This window comes from Pipistrellus kuhlii, unplaced genomic scaffold (assembly GCF_014108245.1).
Source record: "Pipistrellus kuhlii isolate mPipKuh1 unplaced genomic scaffold, mPipKuh1.p scaffold_m20_p_7, whole genome shotgun sequence".
In the NCBI taxonomy this organism is placed as follows: Eukaryota; Metazoa; Chordata; class Mammalia; order Chiroptera; family Vespertilionidae; genus Pipistrellus; species Pipistrellus kuhlii.
The window spans coordinates 49,597,281-49,624,854 of NW_023425573.1; the positions used below are offsets into that span (position 1 = coordinate 49,597,281).

The 27,574-nt window shown below is 43.1% G+C and overlaps 1 protein-coding gene across 7 annotated transcripts in view; it reads left to right on the plus strand.

Annotated features, from left to right (window-relative positions):
* Positions 1–27,574, plus strand: part of ACVR1 (activin A receptor type 1) — a 129,367-nt gene that overhangs the window by 81,665 nt on the left and 20,128 nt on the right. For 3 of the 7 annotated variants that reach the window (XM_036420941.1, XM_045575693.1, XM_036420944.2), the window contains 5 exons: positions 11,732–11,754; positions 14,233–14,496; positions 16,667–16,878; positions 21,058–21,157; positions 24,835–24,981. In XM_036420941.1, the coding sequence (XP_036276834.1) occupies positions 11,732–11,754; positions 14,233–14,496; positions 16,667–16,878; positions 21,058–21,157; positions 24,835–24,981 (746 nt within the window). The remainder of the gene's footprint in view (positions 1–11,731; positions 11,755–14,232; positions 14,497–16,666; positions 16,879–21,057; positions 21,158–24,834; positions 24,982–27,574) is intronic. The other 4 variants (XM_045575694.1, XM_036420946.2, XM_036420947.2 and 1 more) reach the window with 2 other exon arrangements.

Consider the following 27,574-nt stretch of genomic DNA (forward strand, 5'->3'; position numbering starts at 1 on the left):
GGAACTTTTTAAGCAACTTTAACTCTTAAAAAGAAATGAGCAGCAGAAGAAATAAACAGCATGGAAAACAAAAGATATTGAAAATTAATTTCTAGCTTTCAAAACACTGCTAACTGTCCTCTGAAGCTTTCCTCTGCTGCCTGCATGACCGCAGGCGAGCTTCCACAGATAATGATTATGTGAAATAGTCATAATTACTCAGATCGCATGTCAGTTCCAAAATAGTGTGAGACACAGGGCAGGGTGGCTTTCAAACTCTTCCCAGTGACTCACAGTAGGAAGCATTTTAGAGTTAGATCCAGTGCATCTACATTTAGAAACATCTTAGACTAGGACCTGCACAGGCACGAAACAAAAATTTCATGAAACAGTGATCACTTGCTAAGTTTAAGGTCCTCTCCTATTACTTCTCTTTTTTGTTCTATTGCGTCTTATTTCATTTAAAAAGAAGGAAGAAACCTTGTCTCGAACCACTAGATCAGATTTCACTACCCACTAATGGGTCGTTACCCATAGTTTTAAAAAGATTACTGCAGTCTGCTCCCAAGGGTTCACTGCCCAGATGTCCCCCCTCCCCGCAGGTGAAGGCTCTGACAGCTCACCTGTGTATTTTCTGAGGAAGCTGGCCTAGGACCTTTTATTTCTCATAACTTCCTGTGGCCTGACAATCCTCTCTCTTGAAGCTAGGGATTTGAGGGGAAGAGGGAAGTTTACCTTCGTGTTTTCTCAGTCTTGGTCATAACACCCCGGCAGCTGCTGCCTGTTCTAATCGGCTGAATCTGAGCTCTGCAGAGCGGCGTTTCGCAGATCCACGGTAATGCTGCTTCTAATTCTTTGTTATGGGTTAGAGCAGAGCTCGGACTTTCCTAGGATCTGTGTATGTGGGGGATGTGGGAAGGAGAGAAGGAATAGGAGGAAGAACAAGGAAGTCCTCTTGGGAATGGGGTGGTGAAATTCACCTTAAAAAAGCCACACACACAACACAACTCAGTATTTTTTATTCAAATGGTGATTTGTAGTGTGAAATGGGCTCTTTTATTTATTTATTTTTGCTGCCATTGTTTTACTTCCTGAATTCTGGTACCTACACCAAGTCTGTTGGAATTAAAGAAAATCCAATTTATTCAGGAAAGTTATAAATTAAAAAACGGGAAAATGCCCACAATCCAGTGTAGAAGTTGACTTCTTTGATGAAGAATGCCACAGATGCCATATGGAGTTACAAGGTCGTGGCTTCTTTTTATTTCCTATCATGTCCTAGTTCATGTGCTTCATAATGTCAGGTTTGCAGAGGATTAGGGTAAATTTTTGATAATTAAATGGTGGTGTTACTACTCAAAGAGTATCTTCTGAAGGGAGGGCTCTTGGTCATGGGTAAGAATCGGGACCTTTTCAGGAGAGCCAAAGTCAAACACATGAGCTGTTGTCTTCTTTACTGTGTCTCTCTGTGTATGTGTTATTCCACCCCTCAGGGTCTGTTACCACCGTGTTCTGTGGAGTCAGGAGCAGAGTAGTTGTGAGGAGTCATGGGCAATACATACCAGGTGAGCCAGGTGGCCGGGGCTTTGTGGTGTTCATTGCTTTATTCCCAGTATCTAAGGCAGTGCCTGGCATGTAGTTGGTGTTCAATGAATATTCAACAAACAAATGAATAAATAATGTTGGCTATAATAATTATTATTGTAACATAAAAAATATATTAGGAGACAGGATCTGATCTGGGCTGAGGAGATAAGAGAGCACATCCTTTCAAAGCATTTATTCTGAGTTTGGGGGAAGAGACTCAGTTAAAAGACAATCTTACATTAAAAAAATAGTTTATTAAACTTATTGGGGTGACATAGGATTACTAACATATAGGCTTCAGGTGTACAATTCTAGGATACATCATCTGTCTCCTGCACTGTGTGCCCACTACCCAAAGTCAAGTCTCTTTTCTTCACTGAATATTTGACCCCCTTCACCCTCTTCTATCATGTTTTTCAAGATTTTCAGGTAGATACCTGAAATCACAGTAAAGAAGACAACAGCTCATGTGTTTGACTTTGGCTCTCCTGAAGAGGCATTGCTGGGCCATATGGTAGCTCTCTTAGTTTTTTGAGGAACCTCCATGCTATCTATCTATCTATCTATCTATCTATCATCTATCTATCATCTACCTATCTACCTACCTACCTACCTCCCTACCCATCTATATGAAAAGAGGAAATATACAAATTAGGCCAGGATACCATAACGGGTCACAACCTGATAGGAGGAGGTTGCGCACACAGGTGAAGCCTCGGATGGAGATGGAGACAGAGAGGGGGACCGGGAGCCACAACCCAGCTCAGCCCGCCCCCTGGAACTGGAGCAGGTACTACAGGGACAGGGGGCCAGCCCTCAGCCTCTGAGGCCCAGCGCAGGCCTGGCAGGACTGTCTCCTGCAGAAGCAGCACGGCTCCCTCCCACCTCCTGTGGAATTGGCACAGGTTCCTCCCCCCCACACCCCGGAAAAGTGGTGCAGCTCCTTCCTGGCTCCTGTGGACGCCCGTGGCTCGGTGGCTCTGTGGTTTGGTGGCTCGCATCTGGCTCCGGGGGAAGCTGCACGGCTCCTATGGAAGCAGTGAGGCTCCTGGCAGCGCGCTGCAGTACCCGCCATCTCCCGTGGAAGCGTCGGGCGTTTACTGTGCTCGATATCGTGCGATGGGCTAGTGGTTGTGTTAATTTCCATTCCACCAACAGTGCGTGAGGGTTCCTTTTTCTTCACAACCTCTCCAGCACTTGTAATTTCTTAAGACTATTTGTTCTAATTGATCAATCAGCATGAGTACACTGGCAGGCACTGGTGACGTCAGCATAACTGGAAGTGGTTCCTGATGACAAGGAGTCACAGTCTTGTTGGATAGGGCAAAGGTCACAGGACGGCACAGGGAACATCGGCAGAAAGGGCCTCCATGTCACAGTGGGCTTGGTTGGGGACACCAGCCCAGGCAGGGCGGTCTGGAAGGATGAACAGACACGGGACTAGTGAGGGAATGACTGAGAAGGACTTGTTAGGTGGGACAGGGATGGAGCCCAGAGAAGTGAGGCGATGTAGGATGCTGCCTGGGAAGTCCCATCAGCCCAACTGCCTGGAGAAGGGATTCCGGTGAAAGACTAGGCCCTACGAGCTTGGCAGGGTCTTGTGTGTGGAGCAGTGAGAGCTCTTGAGAGATTAAGTAGGGGCAGTCAATGTGTTCTGGAAGAGTTTTGGGTGAAAGTGGACCACCGGACACAGCAAGATGAGAGGTAAAGGGATGGGAAAATGTGGTCCCCCTGCAGTGTTGTCAGGGAAGCCCACACGCTGCATTTAAAAAAAAAAAATTAAAAAAAAAATATATATATATATATAATTGATTTTTTACAGAGAGGAAGAGAGAGGGATAGAGAGTTAGAAACATCGATGAGAGAGAATCATCGATCAGCTGCCTCTTGCACGCCCCGCCCCCTGGGATGTGCCCGAAACCAAAGTTCATGCCCTTGACCAGAATCAAACCAGGGACCTTTCAGTCCACAGGCCGATGCTCTATACACTGAGCCAAACCGGTTTCTGCCACAGGCTGCATTTTCGAAGGCCTCCAATTCAGGGATGGCGAACAACAAAGAGAAGCAAAAAAACCCAAACCCAACCTTAGTTCAAAGGGTAGACCTTTGGTCCATGCGGTTCACAAACAAAACAGCAGCGGCAAACAACGCGCACCTAGTAATAACTCCAGGGCTACTTTTATTATGAAAGCAGACGTCTGAGCGGGTGACTTTTCTAGCAACTTTTGGGAGACATTTAAATCCCTCTCGCTGGCCCTTTGTTCCTGCGTTGCCATGGAGTGTCAATAAGCCCAGCTCGGAATAACCTGGGCAGGGAGACGGGAGCACAGCTTGCCCGCTGGCATGTTGACTGGCCAGGTTACACTGTTTTCATTGCCCCTGTCTTGGGAGGAGCACCGGGCAGCTGGTTGCCCTGGCAGCTGTGGAAGGTGTATGTCTCTTGGCTGCCCCAGAGTTTGAAATGCAACCAGAACTTGCCTGCCTACGGAGCATGTGCAGCTCCAGATTGATCTGATAGCAACTGAAAATAGCTCACTGAGCACCTGTCCCCTGTACACCAGCCCCTGGCCGACTGCCACTGAGGACAGTGTGCACTCACTTGGTGGATCGGTGAGGGGCTGGGTAGATTTTAATGGTGTTTAGGAAGATCTTGGGAACCTTGGCTCTAGCTTGAAAGGAAGAAAAAAAAAATCAGTAGGCTCTTCGGAGCTGTTCTACTTGGCGCTTCTGTGGTTAGTGGGTGGCCACAGTGGCTGTGTATGTACAGTATGTGGTGAAGAATCCACGCCGTTCTCTTTGCTCAGCCAAACTGTGGTTTAAGCAGGCTGAGAGGTAGAGTTTTCTCTTGGAGGGAAAGGCTTTCCTGCAAGCGCTCCTGGATAGTGGCCATCCATGGTTTCTGCTGCCTCCGCTTAGAAACTAATTGAGACAAACTAATTTCATCCTTGCTCTTTAATCCCCCACGGTTGTCAGTCGATCACGTCTACAAGGTGTCTCCGAGCTGAGTTATTCTTCCTCAGCAGTCCAAATTTGGGCACAGAACAGAGTCGCAGCGTGTCGGGAGCTGTCTGTTCCCCTTTGGGACTCCTTCCCTTTACTGCTGGGCTTTCATCTCTTCAGCGGGCTGCCATTGTTGGGCATGCTTGGCACGCCCGTGTAGATGGAAGCAGACTCTGGAAGGAAATACTTCTGAAGTGACTGGTGGTATTAAAGCTACTATTTAAAAGTGACCCTTCGTAAATACTTGGGTTATCTTTAGGCCGCCAGTGCTCTGCAGCTCCAGGAGCCAAAGAGAATCTGTGGAAACGCTAGCCTGTAGCTCTCGCCGCGGTTTGTGTTTAGATATTCTTGCTCTCCCGCCAGTGGCCTCGTGACACGTCTCGGCTTTAGGTGCCTGCCTTCTGCCCAGGCCCACGGTGATTGTGGGAGCTGGGAATGGTGTGCTCTGCCACAGAGGGTGCGGGGGAGGGAGTGTGTGTTTGCAAAGCCAGTTCTGGTTCACAGAACCACAAAGAAATGTTTCAGTTTCTACCTTTCTACCTTTTATTTATTTTTTTTTATTTCTCTATTAATTAAGGTATCAGATATTTGTCCTTATCCCCCCATTCCCATCCCAAACCCCCTCCTCATGCATGCCCCCACCCACTGTTGTCCGTGACCCCTGGTTAGGCTTATATGCATGCACACAAGTCCTTTGGTTGATCTCTTCCCCTTACCCCCACCCTCCCCTGCCTTCCCTCTGAGGTTTGACAGTCTGATCAATGCTTCCCTGTCTCTGGGTCTGTTTTTGTTCATCAGTTTATGTTCATTATTTCCCATAGATGAGTGAGATCATGGGCTACTAGAAATACACTTATAAGAGCTGAAAATAAGATAAGCAATAATGGCTGTGTTGAGAGGCAAATGAATGAGGACCTCTGGAGCCTTTCCATGGGCTCAGGGAGAATGACCCAACCTCCACCTGCTCATGGTGACTGTTGGATCTTAAGTTTATGGCTAATAAGCCTTCTTAAGGGACTGAAATTTAGGAGTTACCAGATTCTTGTGAATCCTATGAATTAAACCGATAGGGGAGAGAAGATATACAATGCAAAGGTCAAGTGATAAAGACTGGAATGCAGATGCCCAGGGCTTATATTCATGGGACGGAAGGCGTGGGGTTCCTTTCTTCATTAACCTTTCCTGGAGTTCTGCTAGGGCCCTGGGACATGAATTGGGAAATAAGGGGAATAGGGAAAAAGCACTGTGAGAGTTGCTTGGGGTCTGCCCAGTTTCTCACCCTTGAGTATCTCTGTGGCCTCATCTGAGCAGGAAAAAAAGTAGTCTAGAAATTACCTTGTTCCCTTTGTGCTTTTCTCTGGAGTTGGGTAGGATAGGGAGCCAGAGAGGAGGAATTTAAGGAATTCCACAGTTTTCACCTTTAGCTTTTGGTTTCTACAATGCCTGGAGGCTGGTTCTGTAAGACAGTTGTTCAACAAATTGGCACAGGGCCCATCTTTTGAAGGGTTTATCTCTGTGGTTTGAAAGCTTCCGGAAAGGGAGTGGCACTGTGGTAGCGGCTCACAGATGCTAAGCAAAGCAAAGACTGGCTACCTTGGAGGCCTGTTCCCCGAGTCCCCGAGAAAAAAGGTCTGGAGGAGGGCACCAGAGGGGAAACAGAGGTGGGCACTGGGTGGTGAAGCCGCCCCGAGTTCCTTCTGTCCGTTCCCATCTAGCCCTTGTTAAGGCTTCCTTTAAAACCAAAACTTTCCATATGGACCCTGGGTAGGCAGTCTTCTCTGGAGCAGGAACAAGGAAAGAGTCAGGAACGCCTCTCCGCACTGTGAACAGACCTCGCCAGGACATTCTGTAGATGTCACCATATCCCTGGCTCCCTCCTAAGCCTGAACAGGGGGTGACTTTATGAAATGTGTGTAACCCACCAGGACATTTCCCATCCTCCTTCAGGCTGCGGTACAGTTACTTCCAGACATGGGCATTGTCAGTATGCGGGGTGAGATGGGGGTATGCTCTCTCCACAAGGATTCCTCAGTAGGTCATTTCCATTAGGCCTTGCAATTGTTTGCTTTTCTGAAGCAGAGTCAAGAAAGGGGTCATTCTTCTCCCCACGTTCACGGCCCTTCAGGAGTTGCTTCACAGACACGGCGTCTGGGTTAAAGGCAAGTCTTTGACCCATTCCGGGGATCATGAAAAACACGGAAAAGACAGACCGATATTGTCTTAGGTCAGTACCTCATCATGTTAGTCACTTAAACACAGGCTGCGTTTTTGGCTTTGAAATGGAAGGTGTGGCCGCTGCAATAGGCTTCATTTACAGGGATTATTTCACAGAGAGGGAGTCAGCCAGACACAAAATAAACAGATGGCACTTTTTCCCTCTCTCAGCTCTAGCAGTTCAAGTGCAGTATGACTTCGGAATCCTTATCACCTTCAGCAAAGGAAGAGGGGGGAAATGATGTCATTTGCTCTTCCCCACTGCCTGCTGAGCACTCTGCTCTTTTCCCAACAGGAGAGAAACGGCAGCAGAGACCAGGGGCATGGTTTCCACTGCCGAGCAGCGAGCCCCGTATGACCCCTCTCAGCCACCTAGAGTCAGACACTTATACTGTGTTTGGAGCGGTGAAGCTAAAAGTCCTCAAATCAGCCATCCTAGGAAGGACCACTTGTAAGAGCCCTGCTGCTCTGTAATGTATTAATTCCCCGTTTCAGGAACTCTTATGTTTCACCTCTTTCCTCTAGCAAACAAACAAGCAGACAAAAAGCCCAGCACACCCCAAGAAGGATGGGTTTTCCACACTTGTGAGCACGGGGAGGTGAGCAGATGTGAGGCCGCGGCAAGCTGCTCTCGGAGGGAGTGGTTTGCACAGACATGCTGGCTAGGTGACTAAGCCTTGCCTTAAGATCTCTGCTGACATTTAAAGACTTTATGGGCTCAGTCTGCTCTGAAAACCAGCATCATGTCTCTTCCCACCTCTGAATCCTTTCTGTGAAGAGAAACTTCATTCTGAAGCAAACAGTCCTCAGGCTGGTGGTGCTCCTGCCGAGTACTAAGGCGGCTGAGGGGTATGTAATGGTGAGCACAGAAGGCTCGGTTCCTACCCTCATGGTGCTCACAGGCCAGAGCAGTGGTCGGCAAACTCATTAGTCAACAGAGCCAGATATCAACAGAACAACGATTGACATTTCTTTTGAGAGCCGAAAACCGACTTCTGTGCATGGGCCACGAAGTTTCAGTCGCACTGTATGTGCATGCCAGCACGTGGTATTTTGTGGAAGAGCCACACTCAAGGGGCCAAAGAGCCACGTGTGGCTTGAGAGTTTGCCAACCTCTGGTCTAGAAGCAAGTCTTGGACATTGAACAGGTGTACACACATGTTTGTGAGTGTGGACAGGTGGTTCCTACTTTACATTTGGCTGTGTGAGCAAAGGCTCTTGGAGGAAATGACACGTAAGGAAGATCTGAGGGGAGCCTGAGAACTAACTAGGGGGTGTGGGGGGGTGGCAGGGAGGGAACTAAGCATTCCATGTGGAGGGAATTCCATGCCTAAAGGACCTGAGACCCTGAGGCAGGAAGAGGCCTTCTAAGAACTGAAGAGATCTGGGGGGAGGCTGAAGAGGCAGAGATCGGGTCCACCAGAAGAAGGATTGTGTCAGTTTTGAGAGTAGTGGAAGCCAGAGAGCATCAGGCTTGTACACCTGAATAAGGGTAGCATTGGCTGAGTTAGGGAACCTTGAGGAAGAACACATCTGGAGTGGAGGCATCACGAGTTCAAACCCTTGGAAATCCTAAAACCATTATTTTGTTGTTATTTGAATATAATGAGATCTCATTCAAATTGATCTCTTCTCTCTCTTAACTCCTGGAACACATTTTCTCCTTGGCTTTCCAACTTTACCAAGTATCAATTTCTCTGATCAAACAAACAAACAAACAAAAAAACCAAAAGAGTGATTTATTGTGAGTTTTTTATCATCGGAGCATTTGGACACTTGGTGTATTTCAGCCTGAGCACATCGCCTGCCTGCCTGCTGCCAGACCGTCAGATGCCCTTCACGAGGCAGTCCGGACGGACCTCCGTTTCTGTTGTGCGAGCTGGCTTGCTGGCAGTGCTACCTGGCATTGCAAAATCCTTCGTTAAGCCTTTGTTTAATGCCAGAGACCTCAAATGCTTTCATATTCTGGAGAGGTGCCAAACTGTACTCTCGGATTAGGAGACCATGGAAGGATTCCCATATCTATAAGCCCTAATATAAGCCGTCATTTCGAATGAATGAATCATTGATACTGTTGGAAGGAGTCCAGAGATGTTTGGCGTTCCTTTTTTAGCCTATAAAGTTCTGAGCTGTTGGACTTTTATAACCACCTTCTAATGACCACGTGTGTGGGGTGTTTTTGGTTTTTTTGTGTGCTACTTTGAGGTGAGCCCATAAGAAATTCAGGCTGTTCCTGGGATCACAGTTAGAGGCTGGTTTCCTTGTAGCATTTCCTCATTTGTTGTGTCAGTCAAAGACATTAGTAGGAAATGTGGGGTTTTGTGCACCATTTAGAATGATGATCAGTTTAAAAGCCTTGAAGCATTAGGGAGAGCATGACTAGACAGGTGCGAGGGAGGGAGGGCGAACATTGGGGAGAAGAAGTCCAAGTTCGTCCTGTTGTGCCTGGATTGCTGAAGTCCCACTTAAAACGCACAAGGGAAGGCCGTTTGCTATGAGGTACAAGGTTATCCCAAACTGTGGACAAGTTTGAAAAGTCCATGGCCCTCTTTGCTCTGCCTCTTCTTCTGCCAGCCTAGGATTGGGCCATGAGACGAGGTGTGCCCAGATGGCGAGGTATTACTCAGAGCAAAACAGATCTTTTCAAAGATTTGGCTGTGGTGAACCCCTGGATCCCGAGCCTGCGCCTCTGATTGGGGAGCCAGCCATGGATCCTCTCAAGGAGCCTTGAACTCTGCTGCTCCCAGCCAGACACAGGCTGCAAGTGTGCTCGCTGGGCCTTGCTTAGGGTGCGCGGTGCCAGCCATAACACCGAGTAATGCCGGGAGGTGCCTTCTAGAACAGACAATGTGGGCGAGCTCCTCAGAGAGGGAATTACCTCTGGCTTGACTTTTAAATGACTAAATTATTGAAATGATTGTCAGGTGGAGTAGACTTGCCTTCTGCCAGGACACTTCCTGGTTATTTGCATAGGCAGGTGTGAAACACTTTCTATCAGATGTGGCACCTCCTGTCTGGATGGGGGGAAGGGAAGGTGATTATCCTTGCTGTGCACCATCTCCATATTGCAGTCTGTGAGGTGCGAGGTCTGCAGACACTTACCTTTGGCCCTTAGAGGGGTTTTGCAATAATTCTCGTACCCTTACTCCCCTGCCACCACAATCCTGCCCCAAGTAAAATATCACAGGCCCACACATGCTATGGTTATTCCCAACATTTGACAGGACTTTATGAAACAGTGAGTCATGGGCCTTCTGGGGCCAGCTGTGTTCCTTAGAATTGTGAATATTAAGATCTGAAAATGCTGCTACCTTGCTTTTAACTTTGTTGAATTAGTAATCCTAGCTTGGAAAATCCTTTTGGCATCTCTTTGACTATTCCACTTTGCCTGATCAAGTTGCCAAAGTGGCATTTAACCAAATTGTGTGCGTGTGTGCAGGCTATGCATTTAGTCATTTTTCTGTTCCTAGGAATGAATCTAGGGTCTAAATATTTGTCTGTATATGGAAAATAGATACATAAAGGGCTCTGCTCATTAGTTATGTGGGAATGTACAAATTCAGGGGGTGAAATGTGGATGAGAAACAAAATAGGACGAAGTTGGTGAAAGTTTTATATTTCCCCATGAGCTAACTGCTGACCTGAGCTCATGGCTCCTCTGTATCTGAGTTTGAGTTAATTATTACATATCATTAACAGCTGTCTTTCTTTCCTTTTTTTCCTCCCCTCTCTTTTTACTTGATTGTAAAGGGGAGGATATGAAAACTGTGGTTTTTTTGACATCTTACTGAAAAGAATCACTAACCTAGAAGTAGTTAAACCTAATCATCTATACTCAACCACCAAAGGAATATAAAGATTCATGGAGACTGAGAAATGAATGAACCCTTTTGACTTAGTTTATGACCCCATAGTGAGTACAGTGGATTGAATTTCACTAAAAACCATATTTGCTTGAGGCTGTTCAATTCTGGCAAAATTCTGTAGGTTACAGTCCAAACCTCTGACCGTCCCCACATCCTTGGAAAGGTCTTGCTTCTGTGGATGCCGAGTTCAGTTTGGGCTGGAATTTTACAAGTAGACTTCACTCTGAAAGAACATTAGAAAAAGTATTATTATACATTAAAAAAAATTTTGATAGTTTTTACTAGGACCACAAAGTGTCATTAATATTAATACCTTGGTCCTCTGGACTATCTGTTTCCATAGAATCAATAATCAGTGAGCCCTCTGTTGTCTAGAGATTGGTTCCAGAACCCCTCCCCTCCACCACCAAGTCTGGCTGCCCAAGTCTGTTTTATAAAATGGCATAGTATTTGCATACAACCTTTGGGCATCCTTCTATACACTTTAAGTCTTCTCTTGATTACAATACCTAATCCACTGCAAATGCTATGTAAATAGTTGTATTGTTTAGGGAATAATGAAAAGAGAAGAAGTCTGTACGTAGGCTTAACTACATAGTATAGACACATCAGCAACAACATAACTTTTTTCCCCCCAAAATAGTTCTCTCCGAGGTTAATTGAATCTGTGCATGTGGAAACCATGCACCAACGGTATTTGTTGATAGTTATTCCTAGTGCACCATAGGTACAGCAAGTAAAGTAATTTGTATTCTTTAATCCATTATCAGTCTGTGAACAGCTAATTAATCTCCTATTTTTAAATATATATATTTTATTGATTTTTTTTTTTACAGAGAGGAAGGGAGAGAAATAGCTAGAAACGTCGATGAGAGAGAAACATCGACCAGCTGCCTCTTGCACACCCTCTACTGGGGATGTGCCTGCAATGAATGTACATGCCCTTGACCGGAATCGAACCTGGGACCTTTCAGTCCGCAGACTGACGCTCTACCACTGAGCCAAACAGGTTTCGGCCAATCTCCTATTTTATTTTACCTCTTTATCCCAACTCTAACCCCTCAACCCCAACTTACTGTCAACAGACACAACCTTTTTAATGTGTTAGGTATGTATTTTTGGATATATGTAGTCTTGAAAAAACATTTAGGGTTTTAAAATAGATGCTTATGTTTGAATTTACAGAAATTGCGTTATTGCTCCACTTTTAAATACAGCCTTTCTAACCCCCTGCTGTAGATTACAAACAGATCAATATGACATACTAACACCCTCCTCCCTTCTGCCGTCCGTTTCCCTTCAAAGAATCATCACCTGTTGGGCAACATAGTTGGCAGCCCTCAGCCAGCTTTGTGCCATTCAAGAGTGGCAAGCATGTCTAGACTCCCTAGAAATATTATCTTTCAACTCGCTTTTGGCAAGTGTAAACTTTTTGCTGGATTATGTCAACAGATATATATGTTTCTCATCCTCATCGAAATAAATTGGTGCTGGAATTTCTCTTGGATTTCTCTAGGCAGGAAAATTAAAGACCATCTCTTGGCTCATTAAAGTTTTTGCTCATTAAAAATGTCTGAGGGCTTTTGAGTCTCGGGGGGTGAGTTGGTGACATACATATACTGTCAGCGGCTATTTTGGATTTTCTGCTTCCAGGCATGTCTTTGCTCTTGGATAAGCCCCTTGTGGTTTTCAAAAGAACTAGCAAGTCAATTATAAATAGAAGGCCTTGTGTCTGTGTCTGCATGCACTTACTCTGTGGGATGAGGCACCCACATTTCAGTGGGCAGTGAACTATTTTCACTTTGAAGAGGGAAGAAGAAAGATTAAGAATGCCATTCCCCCCCCCCCCCCCTTTTTGAGATAACCCACATCTCTACGCACACCCACTCAAATCTGTGTAAATGAACTTGACATTTTCAAAGACCTTACCTTAAGGTCTCTTAAAAACACAGCCACCTGACTGGTTATTTTAAGAAAGAAGCAGTTATCTCACAGACCTGTGGCAGAGGGTTCAGGAGGAGAAGGCGGACTGTGCCTTCGACCATCTCAGGGAGCTCGGGAAGCTGAATGTCCTTAATGAACAGTGCCAGGGTGAGCGCGGCCACAGCTAACTAATCAGTGGCTTCTAGGACATGACTGTTTATATTTTCACCTTCCTTCCCTGCTAGTAACTAGTGGAAACTGTTGTGACCAGCTAGTCTGAACTAATCATTCTAATAAGAGGGCCTGGGGGCGAAAGGACATATGAAAAATGAAACTGAAAACGAGGGTTTGAGAAAGAGACAGGAGTCTGCTTGCATTTGCCTCCCTGATGATACAGTTCTGCCTCTTTCCATTGCATCTAAGACCCACCAGGTGCGGGCTGTGCTGCGGATCCCATCTGTGACCTTATTGTTCAGACATTGTTCTGTTCCCTTTGTCTCCTTGTGCCCTCATCCTCAGTAACTGGTGCCGAACTTTTTTCCTGCCACTTGAAAATATGTAAGCAGCTCTGAATTTCCATTCTAATTAATGTAAAATCTGCAGTGTTATTACTGTTAAAAAAATTAGTCTAGGCATCTAGCTTAAAGTACTGACAATAAGGGTTTGTAATTTCGGACTTGTAAACTTGTAATATACCTTGTAGTATATTACTGAAGCAGACCGGTAACAGCAGGAACGTGACCGTTTCTTGTGTTACTGGTTTATGAGGATTTGTGTGTAGCTAGCAGGAATGGGTATTAAAGCTGCCATATATAGGTTGTCCCTAAAAAACACATACATACTTAATAGCTAATAGCTCAGTTTTGAAAACACTGTATTTTTTTAAAGCTTTATTGTTGAAAGTATTACATATCTCCCTTTTTCCTCCCACCCTAGGCCTTCACTACTCTATTTTCTGTGTCCATTGGTTATGCGCATATGCATACAAGTTCATTTGTTGCTCTCTTCCCACCCACCCTCCCTGCCTTTCCTCTGAGGTTCAGAAGTTTGTTCCATGCTTCCATGTCTCTGGATCTATTTTGTTCATCAGGTTGTTTTGTTCACTAGATTCCACATATGAGTGAGATCATGTGGTACTTGTCTTTCTCTAACCAGCTTACCTCGCCTAGTATAATATTTTCCAGGTTCAAAACGAAATGTATTTTAATAAACACTGCCTTTATAATTATTCAAAGTGTGTATTCATTTTTGGGGACACACTATATTTAGGAACCATCCTTTTTTACCCCCACAAAATAAGAGTTGAGCATTATGTTCTGGTAAAACATTTTATTTTGATGCAGGGATTAGGAGATGAGAGCCCAAAGGCTGCTTCCAGGTGTATGAAAAATGAATTTCTCCCACGCGTAAACCACAGTGGGAGAAATTCATTTTTTGGAGCCCGTGGACAAACGATAGCCTAGGAGAATCCAAAAGAGTACACAGTTACATAAATGAGTTTATACACTGAGAGGTGATTATTATTTACTAGTTGGTCAGGTGAGAGATACAAGACCACAGAATGAGGACAATGATCTTGGAGAAACTGTCTTATTCCCCCCGCCACCCCACGGCTGTATAATCCATTCAGTGACTCCCCCTCTTTCCCTCTATCCTATTGCAGATGAGAAGCCCAAGGTGAACCCCAAACTGTACATGTGTGTGTGTGAAGGCCTCTCCTGTGGAAATGAGGACCACTGTGAAGGCCAGCAGTGCTTCTCCTCACTGAGCATCAACGATGGCTTCCACGTCTACCAGAAAGGCTGCTTCCAGGTGTATGAGCAGGGGAAGATGACCTGTAAGACCCCGCCGTCGCCCGGCCAGGCCGTGGAGTGCTGCCAAGGGGACTGGTGCAACAGGAACATCACGGCCCAGCTGCCCCCGAAAGGTTCGCACGCACTTGTCTGTTTCTAGATCAGGGATTTTTGTTGGTGGTGTGCTGGTTCTCTGTGGGTTAAAGATGGGAGTGGTTCCGATGCTTTCCTCCAGCTCTTTGAACCAGAGGCAGTGGGTGACAGGGAAGATGGTTCTAGGTGAAGAAGAGTAAGGCACCACCTGTAGAATCTAAAAGAAGGATGGACGTTTTTGGGGAAAGTCAATAAGGCGATGTCCACCTCAAGGACATCTTGGCTGGCCAGGTCTCTTTCAGCAGTCACACGCAGGTGGACAGCAGTTCCTGATGCCTTTCCAGTACATGAGCCAGGATGCCATTCAACATTTCTGAAAACATTCTGCGTAGTCAAGAGTTGAGTGTGCAGGGAGGAAAATGAAACCTAAGACTTAGGTGCCTGAGTGGAAAACCTCTTCTGTAAAAGGAAGGAGACAAAGAAAGGCTCACTCAACGCTCACGTCCTATTCCCAGTGATCCATCACTGAAACATGAAGCCGCGTGAGACTCCCCACGAACCTGGGAGTTGATGTGGAATCTTCTCTGTGTCATGTTAAATGTGGATTCCATAGCCAGTGGAAATCAGTTCTCCTCTGAACTTGTTTCCCCCATAAAATGAGCCTGAAATTGCTATCTCAGAGTTCCTACAAATATTGTATTAATGTGTCTTAGTCTTTGTTGATTCACTCTAAGACAAATTTACTTTTAATAATATCGTACATTTTTAATAGGCATGGTTATTTAATTTTGCTATAAAAAAAGAAGAATCAACCCCAGAAATGGAGTAAGAGAAGCTAGTGGGAGCATCCATTTGCTGGAAATGTCAGCCAGCAAGGGAGAAGACAGAAAAATGAAAAAGACTAATGCACGATCACATCACAGTAATTGTTGAAATTATGATGACCTTCAGGCATACAGCAAAGGTTAAATTTTGATAAGCAAATAGGTTTGAATAATAACAGACAGTTTTTAAAAGAGGGATTAGGTATTTAAACTGTTACAGCTAGAAGGCTACATGGTGGAATACAGCTGTACTCTTAAACTTCGTGAGTTTACTTGTTATTAATAGAGTGGGGAGACATGAAGAAATGTCTGCATTCACACAAAAATTATATCTCTAGTTTGAAAAGTTTCTAGCCTCTGAGTTGTAATAGAAAAGTTATTTTCTTTACTTAAGGAATTTCTAATTTAATTAGAGAGGTGTAATATTTATAATTTAATGTTGTATATAATTAGTTTTACACTTTATAGCACAAGTGAAACGTGCCATGGGGTATTTTGCCAAGTGGTTGATTAAATTAGTTGGATTCGGAAAGTTAAAAGAAATGTATGAAGGAAACTAGGCTTGAGATTGGTTCGCTGAAGGGGCCAGGAACATGGAAAATAGTAAGTCATATGTTGGGAAGAAAGTGGCTTGGTGACAATGTCATGAAGGGATCTGAAATTCAGAGAGAATTATTGTTTTGGGATATTTTAATTATGGACCTTCAACTATCCAAATAAGAAAATTTGATTGAACTCACTGAGCAGGTAGAAAGTCTTTGCGAATATTTGCTTTAGTGGTGTGTGAGTGTTGAGTGAGTGCATGAGCATTTGGATGGATAATGTAAGAAAGAATGCCCGAAGAGTCAGTAAATGATTGTTTTGGATGAGTGAATGAATGTTGAAGACATTGAGTAAAAGAACAGATGAAGGACTAGGTTCCTAGGCAAAATCATGATATAAAAAGGTCATTGAGAATTCAGCAACAAACATCTAGGATACGTTGGAGAGAATGGGCAGTTTGGTCTTAGCTCAGCACTGTGTAGGGATCGTAGAGCATAATGTCTGTCTGCAAGGGGCTGATGATAAAATATCCGTACAGATCAAATCCAAGTTAATAAGAGTAGCACCGGAGATTTGTATAGTACTCTGTATTTTAAAAGCACTCTCATATACATGCTTTAATACAGTTGATTCTCAATGGAATTTTCCCAGTCGTGTCTAAATGAATACTAGATAAAATTACTGGGCTATTGGCCATGTGTTAGGAAGTGTGTTAGTTTTAACGCTTTGTGACTTGTGAGACTTTGTGGTCAGGATCTGGAGCTACCTGTTAGGGTATTGGTTATCAATATTAATAAAATAAGTAAACAGTGATCCTTACAACCGTTTTCGCCCCCATTTCCAGAGAAATCCTTTTCTGGAACACAGAACTTTCCCTTGGAGGTCGGCCTCATCATTCTGTCCGTAGTGTTCGCAGTATGCCTTCTAGCTTGCCTACTGGGAGTCGCTCTCCGAAAATTTAAAAGGCGCAACCAGGAACGCCTCAATCCCAGAGATGTGGAGTACGGCACCATCGAAGGGCTCATCACCACCAATGTCGGAGACAGCACTTTAGCAGTGAGTTGTGACCCTAGCATCCCAGCCATAATGAAGATGGCTGAGGATGCCTTCTTATTTTGAGCATGAAAGCTAACCAGTAACTGGTGACTGGACAAAACACTGGCCAAGCACTACCTAAGCAAGCATACGCTGGCACCTGTCTGGTCTCCCGTTTGAGGATATTCAACTTAGACAGTGTTTATATTAAATGAGAGATGGGATTCATTTTAACAGATTTTGGGGAGTAAGGGCAAAAGGCCATGTTGGCGGTGGGGGTGAGAGGGGAAATCTTGGAATTTATGGTACTCAGTTACTTTTTTCTTTTAGCAATAAAAGTGCTTTTATGAAAAGCACCTTTTGCTTAGTATTAAAAATCACTTTTCCTTCTAGATTATTTTTAACACCCTGTAATTTAAGACTTTAAAATTTGACATTCAAAAAAACGAAGCTATTAAAATTTTCACGCTCCTGTGCTGCCCCCTTGTGGAGTGCAGTCATGTGGCTAACCAGAGATGTCCAGGAGAAATATGTGCAGCACATATGTAATTTTGAATTTCTAGTAGCTACCTTAAAAAAGGTAAAAACAAAACAAAACCCTAGATGATATTAATTTCAACAATATATCTAACCTAATATGTATGTGTGTGTGTGTGTATATATCGTGTATATATATATATATATATATATATACACACACACACACAACATATAATGATAAAGAATAACTAATAAACTGAGATTTCAAAATCTGGTATGTATTTTACACATACAGCCTGTATTAGTTCAGACTAGCACAGTTCACTTGCTCAGTGTCAGCATGTGGCTAGCAGCTACCCTAATGAATAGCACAGGGTTAGAAACTATTGTATTTATATGCTTTAAAATATACTCTTGTATATTTTTAAGTCACAGTAAATCAGGAAATCACAGTAAAAAGTGACTATCTTATTTTTTTTTACAATTTAAATTTGTTTTTCAAGGGTTATTGTTTTTATTATTTCAGAGAGGAAGGGAGAGGGTAAGAGAGATGGAAACATCAATGATGAGAGAGAATTATTGACCCATAACTCCCATTGGGGATCGAGCCCACAACCTGGGCATGTGCTCTGACGGGGAATTGAACCATGATCTCCTGGTTCATATATCGACGCTCATCCACTGAGCCATGCTAGCTGGACTAAAGAAACTTTAAAAAAGTAGGAAAGGGAATTACTTGCTGTAAATGGGTTATCGTAAAGTGCAAAAGAGAAAAGTGTTAATGTTCTAAAAGGATACTATGCTGTGTCTGGTGCTTACTCTGAAAAAGGCATCAGCCTAGTGAGTGTTAGAGAGGTGTTAAAAACATACCCATACCAAATCAAGGTAATCTGATGAATTGAAAGACAATCAAGGTAATCATTTTGTAATGGGAGTCAATGTTATTTAATGCCATGATCATGTGTCAGTTAAGATCATTTTATGTTAAATCTTCTAGATCAGTGGTCTGCAAACCACGGCTCTTTGGCCCCTCTTCCACAAAATACCACAGCCTGGGCGAGTCTATTTTGAAGAAGTGGCATTAGAAGAGGTTTAAGCTTAAAAAATTTGGCTCTCAAAAGAAATTTCAATCGTTGTACTGTTGATATTTGACTCTGTTGACTAATGAGTTTGCTTGCCGACCACTGTTCTAGACAACATGCTTAAAAGTGTCTGACATTTCTGTAGTTCAGCCTGACCTGCACCTTCCTTTTTACTGGAGAAGACTTGCCCTTGACAATCTTTGCAGCTTGGTTCCTACACGTGGACCATTTTTGGTGAGCTGTTAAAACATTGAGTGATAGCAGATCCAGGCTGGGAAATGTCCCCCCATTACTGGGCCACCTGTCAAATATACTTTTTGGTGTGAAAAAGGGGGAAGAACCCTTTCAAAGTTGAGCTTCCTTTCATCTACCTATTTAAATTGTAGCACAGCAAAACTGGGAAAAGAGGAGAGAGGGCATTTTATTTAAAAAAGTAGAGGATTATAGTTTTGTTTTTGTTTTTTGTTTTTTTTTTTAGAAAAGTACTTAGAGGTTAATTTCATATTTTGAGGGAAATTAATTAAATTTATTGAATTAGCAGCAAGAACATACAAGGCTGCCCGGGCTGGTGTGGCTTGGTTGATTGGGCATTGTCCCATGTACCAAAAGGTTGCTGGTTTGATTTCCAGTTGGGGCACATGTTTGGGTTATTGGCTTGATCTCTAGTAGGGAGTATGTGGAAGCTGATCCAAGTTCTCACATTGATGTTTCTCTCTCTCTCTCTCTCTCTCTCTCTCTCTCTCTCTCTCTCTCCCCTTCTTTTCTCTCTTAAAACAAATAAAACACCTTTCTTTAAAAAAAGAAGATAGAAGGATGAATCCTGACAAAGATTTAACAAAGCAAGATTCAAAAATATATTTGTCAGAACTTCATTCCTCAGAACAGCTAACATAACTAATCACCATGGAAAATATTAGGGATATCTTGTGCAAATTATTGTTTAAATAGTTTTTATAATTTTGAAAGAGGGATGGGAATGTATGCTAAAATAGCCTTCTCCACTCAACCATGTTAGATGAGAGTATGGTGCGATATAACAACACAGTAAACAACACTATGTAAAACAAGTTGTCCTTATTGGTCATCATACTTGCTCATTGAAGCAATATGCTCATGTATGGGGAGGAAATCAACCAAAGATATCCAAACATCTACTTCAATTCTGGGACCCCAAGGCTGCTTTTCAACGCTGGGGAGCTGTTTAGTAAGACTTTTTCTCAACAGTGTCTTTACAAAGCACATCTTACTAAACAGCTCCCCCGCGTTGAAAAGCAGCCTTGGGGTCCCAGAATTGAAGTAGATGTTTGGATATCTTTGGTTGATTTCCTCCCCATCCCCATCCTGGGGACCGGGATTCTATATTATGGCAAAAATAACATATTAGTTTAATTTCCTGGACTATTCTACCAAAATATTGGATAAGTAAAGAGAAAAAAAGAACATCAAATAGATGGTTAGGGGGATGTGGAAGTCTCCTTCATCTATACTCAATTCCTGTTGATTATCCATTTTGTGGTTTTGAGGATCCTAAATCTTTCCTTTGGATATTCAGCTTTTGGTAATTTTGCTGATCAACAGTACTTCACAAAAGACCTCTGCTTCTTGGCTGCTTTCTAAGAAGGAAAAAATTTATGAATGAACTAATGGGGAATCTTTTTGATAATATGTTATTTGCTAGAAGTAGATTTGGGGCATGGTTTTATGTTTCCAATGAAAGCTTTAGTTTTTCTATGAGTCGTGGCTAACTCTCATCAAGAAATGACACATAAGTCGAAACCGGTTTGGCTCAGTGGATAGAGTGTCAGCCTGCAGACTGAAAGGTCCCGGGTTCAATTCCGGTCAAGGGCATGTACCTTGGTATCCTCAGTGGGAGGTGTGCAAGAAGCAGCTGATTGATGTCTCTCTCATTGATGTTTCTACCTCTCTATCTCTCTCTCTTCCTCTCTGTAAAAAAATCAATAAAATATATTTTAAAAAAAAGAAAAAGAAAAAAAGAAATGACATGTAAGGTGTTAATTTTTGTGACCCCTTTGCTCCTCACTCACTGACAAGGGTAACACCTCCATCTGGGTAGCCCCTCTCTGCTGGAGGGCACCAGTTCAATTACCCATGTGGCCACTGGCATCTTTCTACTACTACAAGCAACCTGAGTGCCATCTGTTCCTTATTCCTGATTTGTGTATTTCTCATGAGAGTCCTTTAGTTGGTATGTCAGCTGGAAGGGATCCTCTGCTAGATACTGACAAGCAGAATAGAATGTGGTCAGTTATGCCCAGCCTGGGACTTGAAGTTCTTTCTCTTCGTTTTGCTCCACGTGGTCTTCGTTCTGCTACTCTCCCTGTGCTCAGCTTGGACTTTCTAATTCCCATCTTTGACTTTGTCCACTTGACTTCTAGTTATGTTTAAATATAAACATATAATTCTAAATCTATGGGTGCATGAAAGGACCTCAGGAAAACCTTTCCTGTATCAGGGAAAGCATAGGCGTCTGGTTGTTGTAATAAAACCAGTGCTTCTGATAGCGGCTGTTCACGCACACCAATGGTGGCCAGTTGGGAGTTGGAACACTATGCATGCTCATGCTCTAATTCGAGGGCTGTTTCTCAACAGTGTCTTTTCTCCTTGTCTCAAACTGCAGGATTTGCTGGATCACTCGTGTACGTCGGGAAGCGGCTCTGGTCTTCCTTTTCTGGTGCAGAGAACAGTGGCTCGCCAGATCACACTGTTGGAGTGTGTCGGTAAGTTCATTTTCTCTTCCTTTGCGGGTTATGTGCGGTGTTAGTTGTGATCCTGGAAGTAGGATGGCACTTTGAAAAATCTGTTTCTTGTTTGCTAACATTCCGAGATTTGGGGGGGGGGGGGGGAGCCCTGTGGTGTGGCTTTATCTCTGTTCTCTGTGTGACTTGTGTTGGAGCACCTAAACTTGCACACATCCTTGTCAAGGGAGTCTGTCACCAGTTAGTAGAGCCCATGCTTAGTCAGTTGTAAGTACACCCTTTGGGATGTCAGAAATGCTTGAAACGTGAATGAATAGCGCTGCTCCTCATTGTAGGTATTGAATGATCCGAGGTAGGCTTTAGGACTTGCTTATTGCAAGTTTCTAATTCCTCTCACTCTTTCCCTGCCTTTAAAAATAAGGAAATCATTTGTGTAAACAAGATATATGTATTTCTCTATGGCCACTCGCAGTTTTCCATATAGAAACATATTTACGCATAGATGTAATCATAGTGTGTGTATAATACAATTTGTGTCCCTTTTTAAAAAAAAAAATTTAAGCTCACACACATTTCCCCTTTTTGTACACATCATAAATATTTTTAAAGTCTGTGTAATAATCACCTATTGAAAGTTCAATTTTCTGTAACAGTACTACTTGAGATATTTTGCACACATTGCTTCATTCTTTTGAGTCCTCAGAATAAATTCCTAGGAATTAGGATTTCTGGGCCAAAATTTATGACTTTTCTATTGCTTGTTTTATATATTGCTGGGTTGCCCCCTACAAACATGGTACCTAATGCTTCTATTTATTTTTATAATTTTTTTAAAAAAATTTTAAGTTGAATTTTAGAGAGAGAGGAAGGGAGAGAGAGAGAGAGAGAGAAACATCAATGTGAGAACAGAACATCTATCAGCTGCCTTTGCACACACCCCCTACTGGGGATTGAGCATGTGCCTGACAGGGAATCGAACTGGCAATCTTTCGTTTCATGGCATAATGCCCAACGAATGGAGCCACATTGGCCAGGGCCCTAATGTTTTTATTTCAAAGTCTCATTTTTAATTAGTTGTGGTGGATATTTGCCAGCCACATGATCGTTTTTATTAATTTCTCCTTTAGACGCCATGCAGAGATGACCACAGTAGTGATAATGGGTTGGCAACGTCTCTGTCCTCTCCTCCTGATTCTCCTGGTTCCTCTGGGCTGGACTTGGCAGCTGGGAGGAGGGGGGGAGGGGGGAGCCGTCCCTCCACCACTTGGCTGCTGTGCTCTGGCTTTTCTTGCTGTTTTTCTGGGAACCAGAACACCCCCAAACCCAGAAGTAGAAGGGGGGGGGGACGGACAGGGATAGTAAGAGCAGCAAGTCCCAACTCAGGCACACAGGCGGTCAGCTGGCGCCTGTTGCCTTTTCTCTAGATCTCCAACTACTTGACTGTTTTTGAACACCATTTCACACTGCTTCTCCACAGTGGAGAAAATAAAAATGTCCCCAATGTGCTCATTGCAACCAACCAGCATTGCCCTTTTGGACCAGTTAACATCTTACTGGATTATGAACCAGGGATTCTGGCTGGTGGTGAGAAGGCAGTGAAGGGAGACTCACCCCCCTCCCATCCCATCCTTACCATTCACAAGGCAGCAAGTCTCCAGGTCAGTCCTCAGAGATTGACCCCAGAGTCCAAAGGGCAAAATAATGTTGCACCTTTAAACATATGTACTGTTTCTGGTTATAGAGATATTCTTCAGTCATTTTTGAAATGATGTAAATTCAAATATAGCATTTTGTGGGTTTAGAGCTAAAGACTTGAATCAAAGCAATGCCTTTTCAGTAGCTTATCGAGTTTATGCGCTATAGTTTAAATAAAAGTGTATGTGATTAATTGCTTAGATAGTATGTTATCATTATTGATTCAAAAGCAAAGAAACTGGACTAGATCAGTTCTTTTCCAAGCGATGACCAGTGAACCCCTAGATTTCAAAGGCCTTTTCGGATCCTCTTTGTGGGGCTCCAAGGACAGGACTTTGGGCAACTTTGCGTCTGTTTTCAGGGATGTATTTATAAGGAAGCATTTGTAAAAATCAATTGACAACATAAGAGTTTGAGAACCATTGAAGTAGATTGAAGTAGGTTTCTATTTTAATTCTCTCTACTTATCCTGACATTCATCTTTGTTTTCTTAAAAAAAAAAAAAAGGACCTTAAGGGAACTTTTTAGTAATAGCCACAATTCTCTGGGAAAATTTCCTCTCCTCCTTAATGAGACCCTGAGGACAAAGGGCAACTAACGATAAGGAAGGGAACCAAGGGCAGGAAAAGATTAGCCTATCATTTCCTACCAGCGGATTTTGTAGTATTTTTCCCCCAGCCTTCCGCTTGAGCTACAAATGCTGGGCAGTTGATTTTATTAACTGATTTATTAAAATTAATCTTGTGCTAAACACTGTTTGTGTGACCTGACAAGGGCTCCCAACGACCACGTACTGACCACATTTAACATCCTTTTGGATTAGAAACTCCTAGTTAGTAGGGACATTGTTTGTCATAAGGAAATCCAGATTGAGTGGTTTTGATCATGTTTCAGGTGAGTCACCCGGACAGACATGCTTTCTCTCTCCTTGTTTGGGTTCTTGGCTGCTTAGTTGTTCAGCAAAGAGCTGTCTTCCTGTCTGTGCAGGTGGTGCCACAGCTGCTTATTACCAGCCGTGATTCCCGGCAGCACTTGCGGGGGTAGAAAGCCCCACTGCGCTGCGAGTTGTATCTCCTGCTGCATGATCATCTAGGTGCCGCACACGTACCCCATGATTATACCCTGTGTTGATCCCCAGAGTCTTGGGGTAATTACCTCCTCCTCCCAACCTCCCTGCTTACCCCTTCCTATAATTAAGGAGAAGGGTGGCAGAGGACGCATGGAGCTGACAAGCTGATGGTTGTGTTGCCGCTGCCAGAGAGGGCAGGCACCCAACAGAACCATCACAGCTAGTCACCACGTTCTGCAAAATGTCTCCCCCGTTTGGTCTTTTCCGTGCGACCCAGGGTGGCGCTGCAGGGGCTGTCTCACAAGCAAATACCCATGACCAATGTCAGAAATCAGGACTGTGCTGGGATTACGTGTTTAAGACTTTGCAAATCCTCTTTTGAACTATATTCTCCGCCAAGAAATCCTTTAGGGATGGCAGTGGCTGCTGCTTGTCGATCCCCTTCTCAGCGTTGCTTTTTGTGTGCTTGTCTGTGGATCGCCTTTTTTAACCCTTCGGAACAACACATCTCAAACTCAACAGTCTCCTTTTTGAAACATATAAATGTCTTTGTAAAGCCATATACGCGTTTTTGCCCTTCCACACCACACTGAAATCTGATGACCGGTACTGTTTTTCTAAGTTTTGCTCACTTTCATGTGCTTTTAAAAACTATGTGTGTTTCAGAGACTCTTCAATTGAGGAATTCAAATGTGAAACTTTATCATGTGCAGCTAATTGTACCGTGCCAATACTGAGGGTGTTTAACCTGTTAGTACAGTGGAGTGGCTGGGAGGGGCAGGTTCTACCTTCACAGGCAAAAGGTCCTGGTCTTTGTATTTCCTAAATGGAGTTTTCCCAGTAAACGGTGGGTGTGGTTAAGAGTTACAGGTATGAACTTTATGGGCGATGTCTTCTGTTCTGCCCAATGTCACCTCTGTGCTGCTTCCCGCAGGGAAAGGCAGGTACGGAGAGGTGTGGAGGGGCAGCTGGCAAGGGGAGAACGTGGCTGTGAAGATCTTCTCCTCCCGGGATGAGAAGTCGTGGTTCAGGGAAACAGAATTATACAACACTGTGATGCTGAGGCATGAAAATATTTTAGGTAAGTACCAGGGCAATTCCCCTCACTATCTTTATCTGGAAAGAAATAATTGGCAGGCCTTTGCCCTCTCGGATGGGGTACATGTGAACTTGCCAGTCTCTTCTGAAAAGCGATATAGGGATCTTGTGAGTGTATATACTATTTCATATTTTTAACACTAATTTCTTGTTTACACCTGTGGAGAAGTGAAATTGGAAGGTTCTCTCAGTGATGAAAAGGAAATTGTTATTGTTCCCTCTTATTCTGCAGGTTGTTATTTAAACAACAGAAATATGCCCCCATATTGTTCACTTCAAGGCTTCCTCGGTGGTTCTGCTTACCCCACTCCCTTGCTGAATATTTATTACTTGAATCAAACTAAGAAAGCTCTTTGGATGGTTTCCTAGAGATTCACAGCTCCCAGGAACATCGTAATTAAATGCACATTCCCTCAAACTAGGCATCGTTTTTTTTTTAAAGCCCGGATTTACAGAGGGATTTAGCATACATTTTAATTTGGAAACTAAAACTTAAAAACATTTATGAAATATGTGGAGAGCTCATTGAAAATACTGTTATGGGATTACAAAGGGTGAGAATATTCCTTGCGTCCATTGGCGTGTATGTTTTTTGAAAAGTTTCTGCAAATGTGTTTCTGCAAATGTGATGAATGCTGCCTGGTGTGCTTTTTAATTGGTGGGTGTGAAGTTCCTATAGAATTTGACCTGTAGAAGATAGTGTGGGATACGTTGTGACTATTGGATTAGGTTTGGCATACACAAAGCTGTTGGCAGACTTTTATTTCTATTCCGGTACAGTCACACGCAGTATAGATTTCAGTCAGTGACGGACACCCTATACAACAGTGGTCTCAGAATGGCTGGAAAATTCCTGTCGCCCAGGACATTGTAGCTATGGAAATGTTGTGTAGCACAACACATTACTCACATTTTTGTGGTGATGCTGGTGTAATCAAATCTGTGCTGCCAGTCGTATACAAGTATAGCGCAAACGGTAATGCACAGTACATAATACTTGATAATGAATGGCTACATTACTGGTTTATGTATTTACTATGCTATACTTTGTCATTATTTTAGAGTATATGCTTTCTGCTTATAAAAAGAAAGTTTACTGTAAAACATTATGCCATGTTATGCAAGCAGCAGCCTCACAGTTTCCGTGTTTACCATGTCTCTTGATTGCATCATTTTTTTCTTGTGCTTGATTTAATGTCATTTTATAAATTTAGTGTAGCTTAAGTGTATGGTGTTTGTAAAGTCTACAGTAGTGTGCAGTCATGCACTAGGCCTTCACATTCACTCGTCATTTCCTTACTCACTGACTCACCCAAGGCAGCTTCTTCTCCTGTAAACTACATTCATGGTAAGGACCCTGTACAGGTGGACCATATTTTATCTTTGACAACACATTTTTTACTGTACCTGTTCTATGTTTAGATACACACATACTATTGTGTTACATTTGCCAACAGTATTCAGTACGCAGCATGCTGTAAAGATTTACAGCCTAGGAGCAAGAGGCTGGCTATATAGACTAGGTGTGTGGTAGACTATACCGTCTAAGTACTCTGCATGATGTTCTCACAGTGACAAAGCTGCCTAACAACACATTTATCAGGATGTACACCCATTGTTAACCAGTGCTCGACTGTACTGCCAATTTAGTATGAAACCTGAGCCAGGTTGTCTGCAAATGATGGTTTGACAGTTGTCCAAAGCTTTGCTTCAACAGTATGTTCCAGCTCAGAATGATCTGTTTCTGCTGTTGATTTTTCCCTTCCCTTTCCCCTGGGGCCCTAGTCATCACCTAATCCCCCTCCTTTATATTGTGGTTCCTGGTGTCCCCTTTCCAAACCTTCTCTCTATAATGAGGAATCTGGGGAGCTGAGATACTTCTGCTCTACATGTCTGATGACTCTCACATTGCTTGCAACAATCATGACTTCTGGGCCTGACATGACAGACACCCTATTTTGGGTTCTCTGAAGCATCCTGTACAAATATACCCACATGCAGCCACTTGCAATCTTTGCCCTTCCTTGGGATTGCCTTGAACTTACAAAAATGCTCTAGCTTTTTGAAGAAAGTAGAACAATATAATTCACACCTGAAATATAGTTTTTAAAAATCTTGCTTATTTAAAAGTTATTTTTCCTGAAGGTCCAGAGCAGTGATTTTCAACCTTTTTCATCTCATGGCACACATAAATTAATTACTAAAATTCTGTGGCCTACCAAAAAATGTATTTTTTGACAGTCCGACAAAAAAATAGATATATGATTTTTATTGATTTACAAAATAATAACAACAACTATAATAATAATTACCTACCCTTTTTGCTGCCAAAAAAAAAATCAAAAAAAAAAAAATCAGGTTCCTGTACCTGTATATAATATAAGGATTTTTGGTACCAGGGATTAACCAGTCAGACACAACCTTAGTATGTGACATGACCAATAAGATGTAACTCTATTATATGGCCTATATATTTTATTTATGGTTCAAGACAGGGCATTCACAGCATACTGTTTGGCTGTTGTGATTTTTTTTTTTTAATGTGACAATTTAAGGAGAAAGAGGTCAGTGCCTCT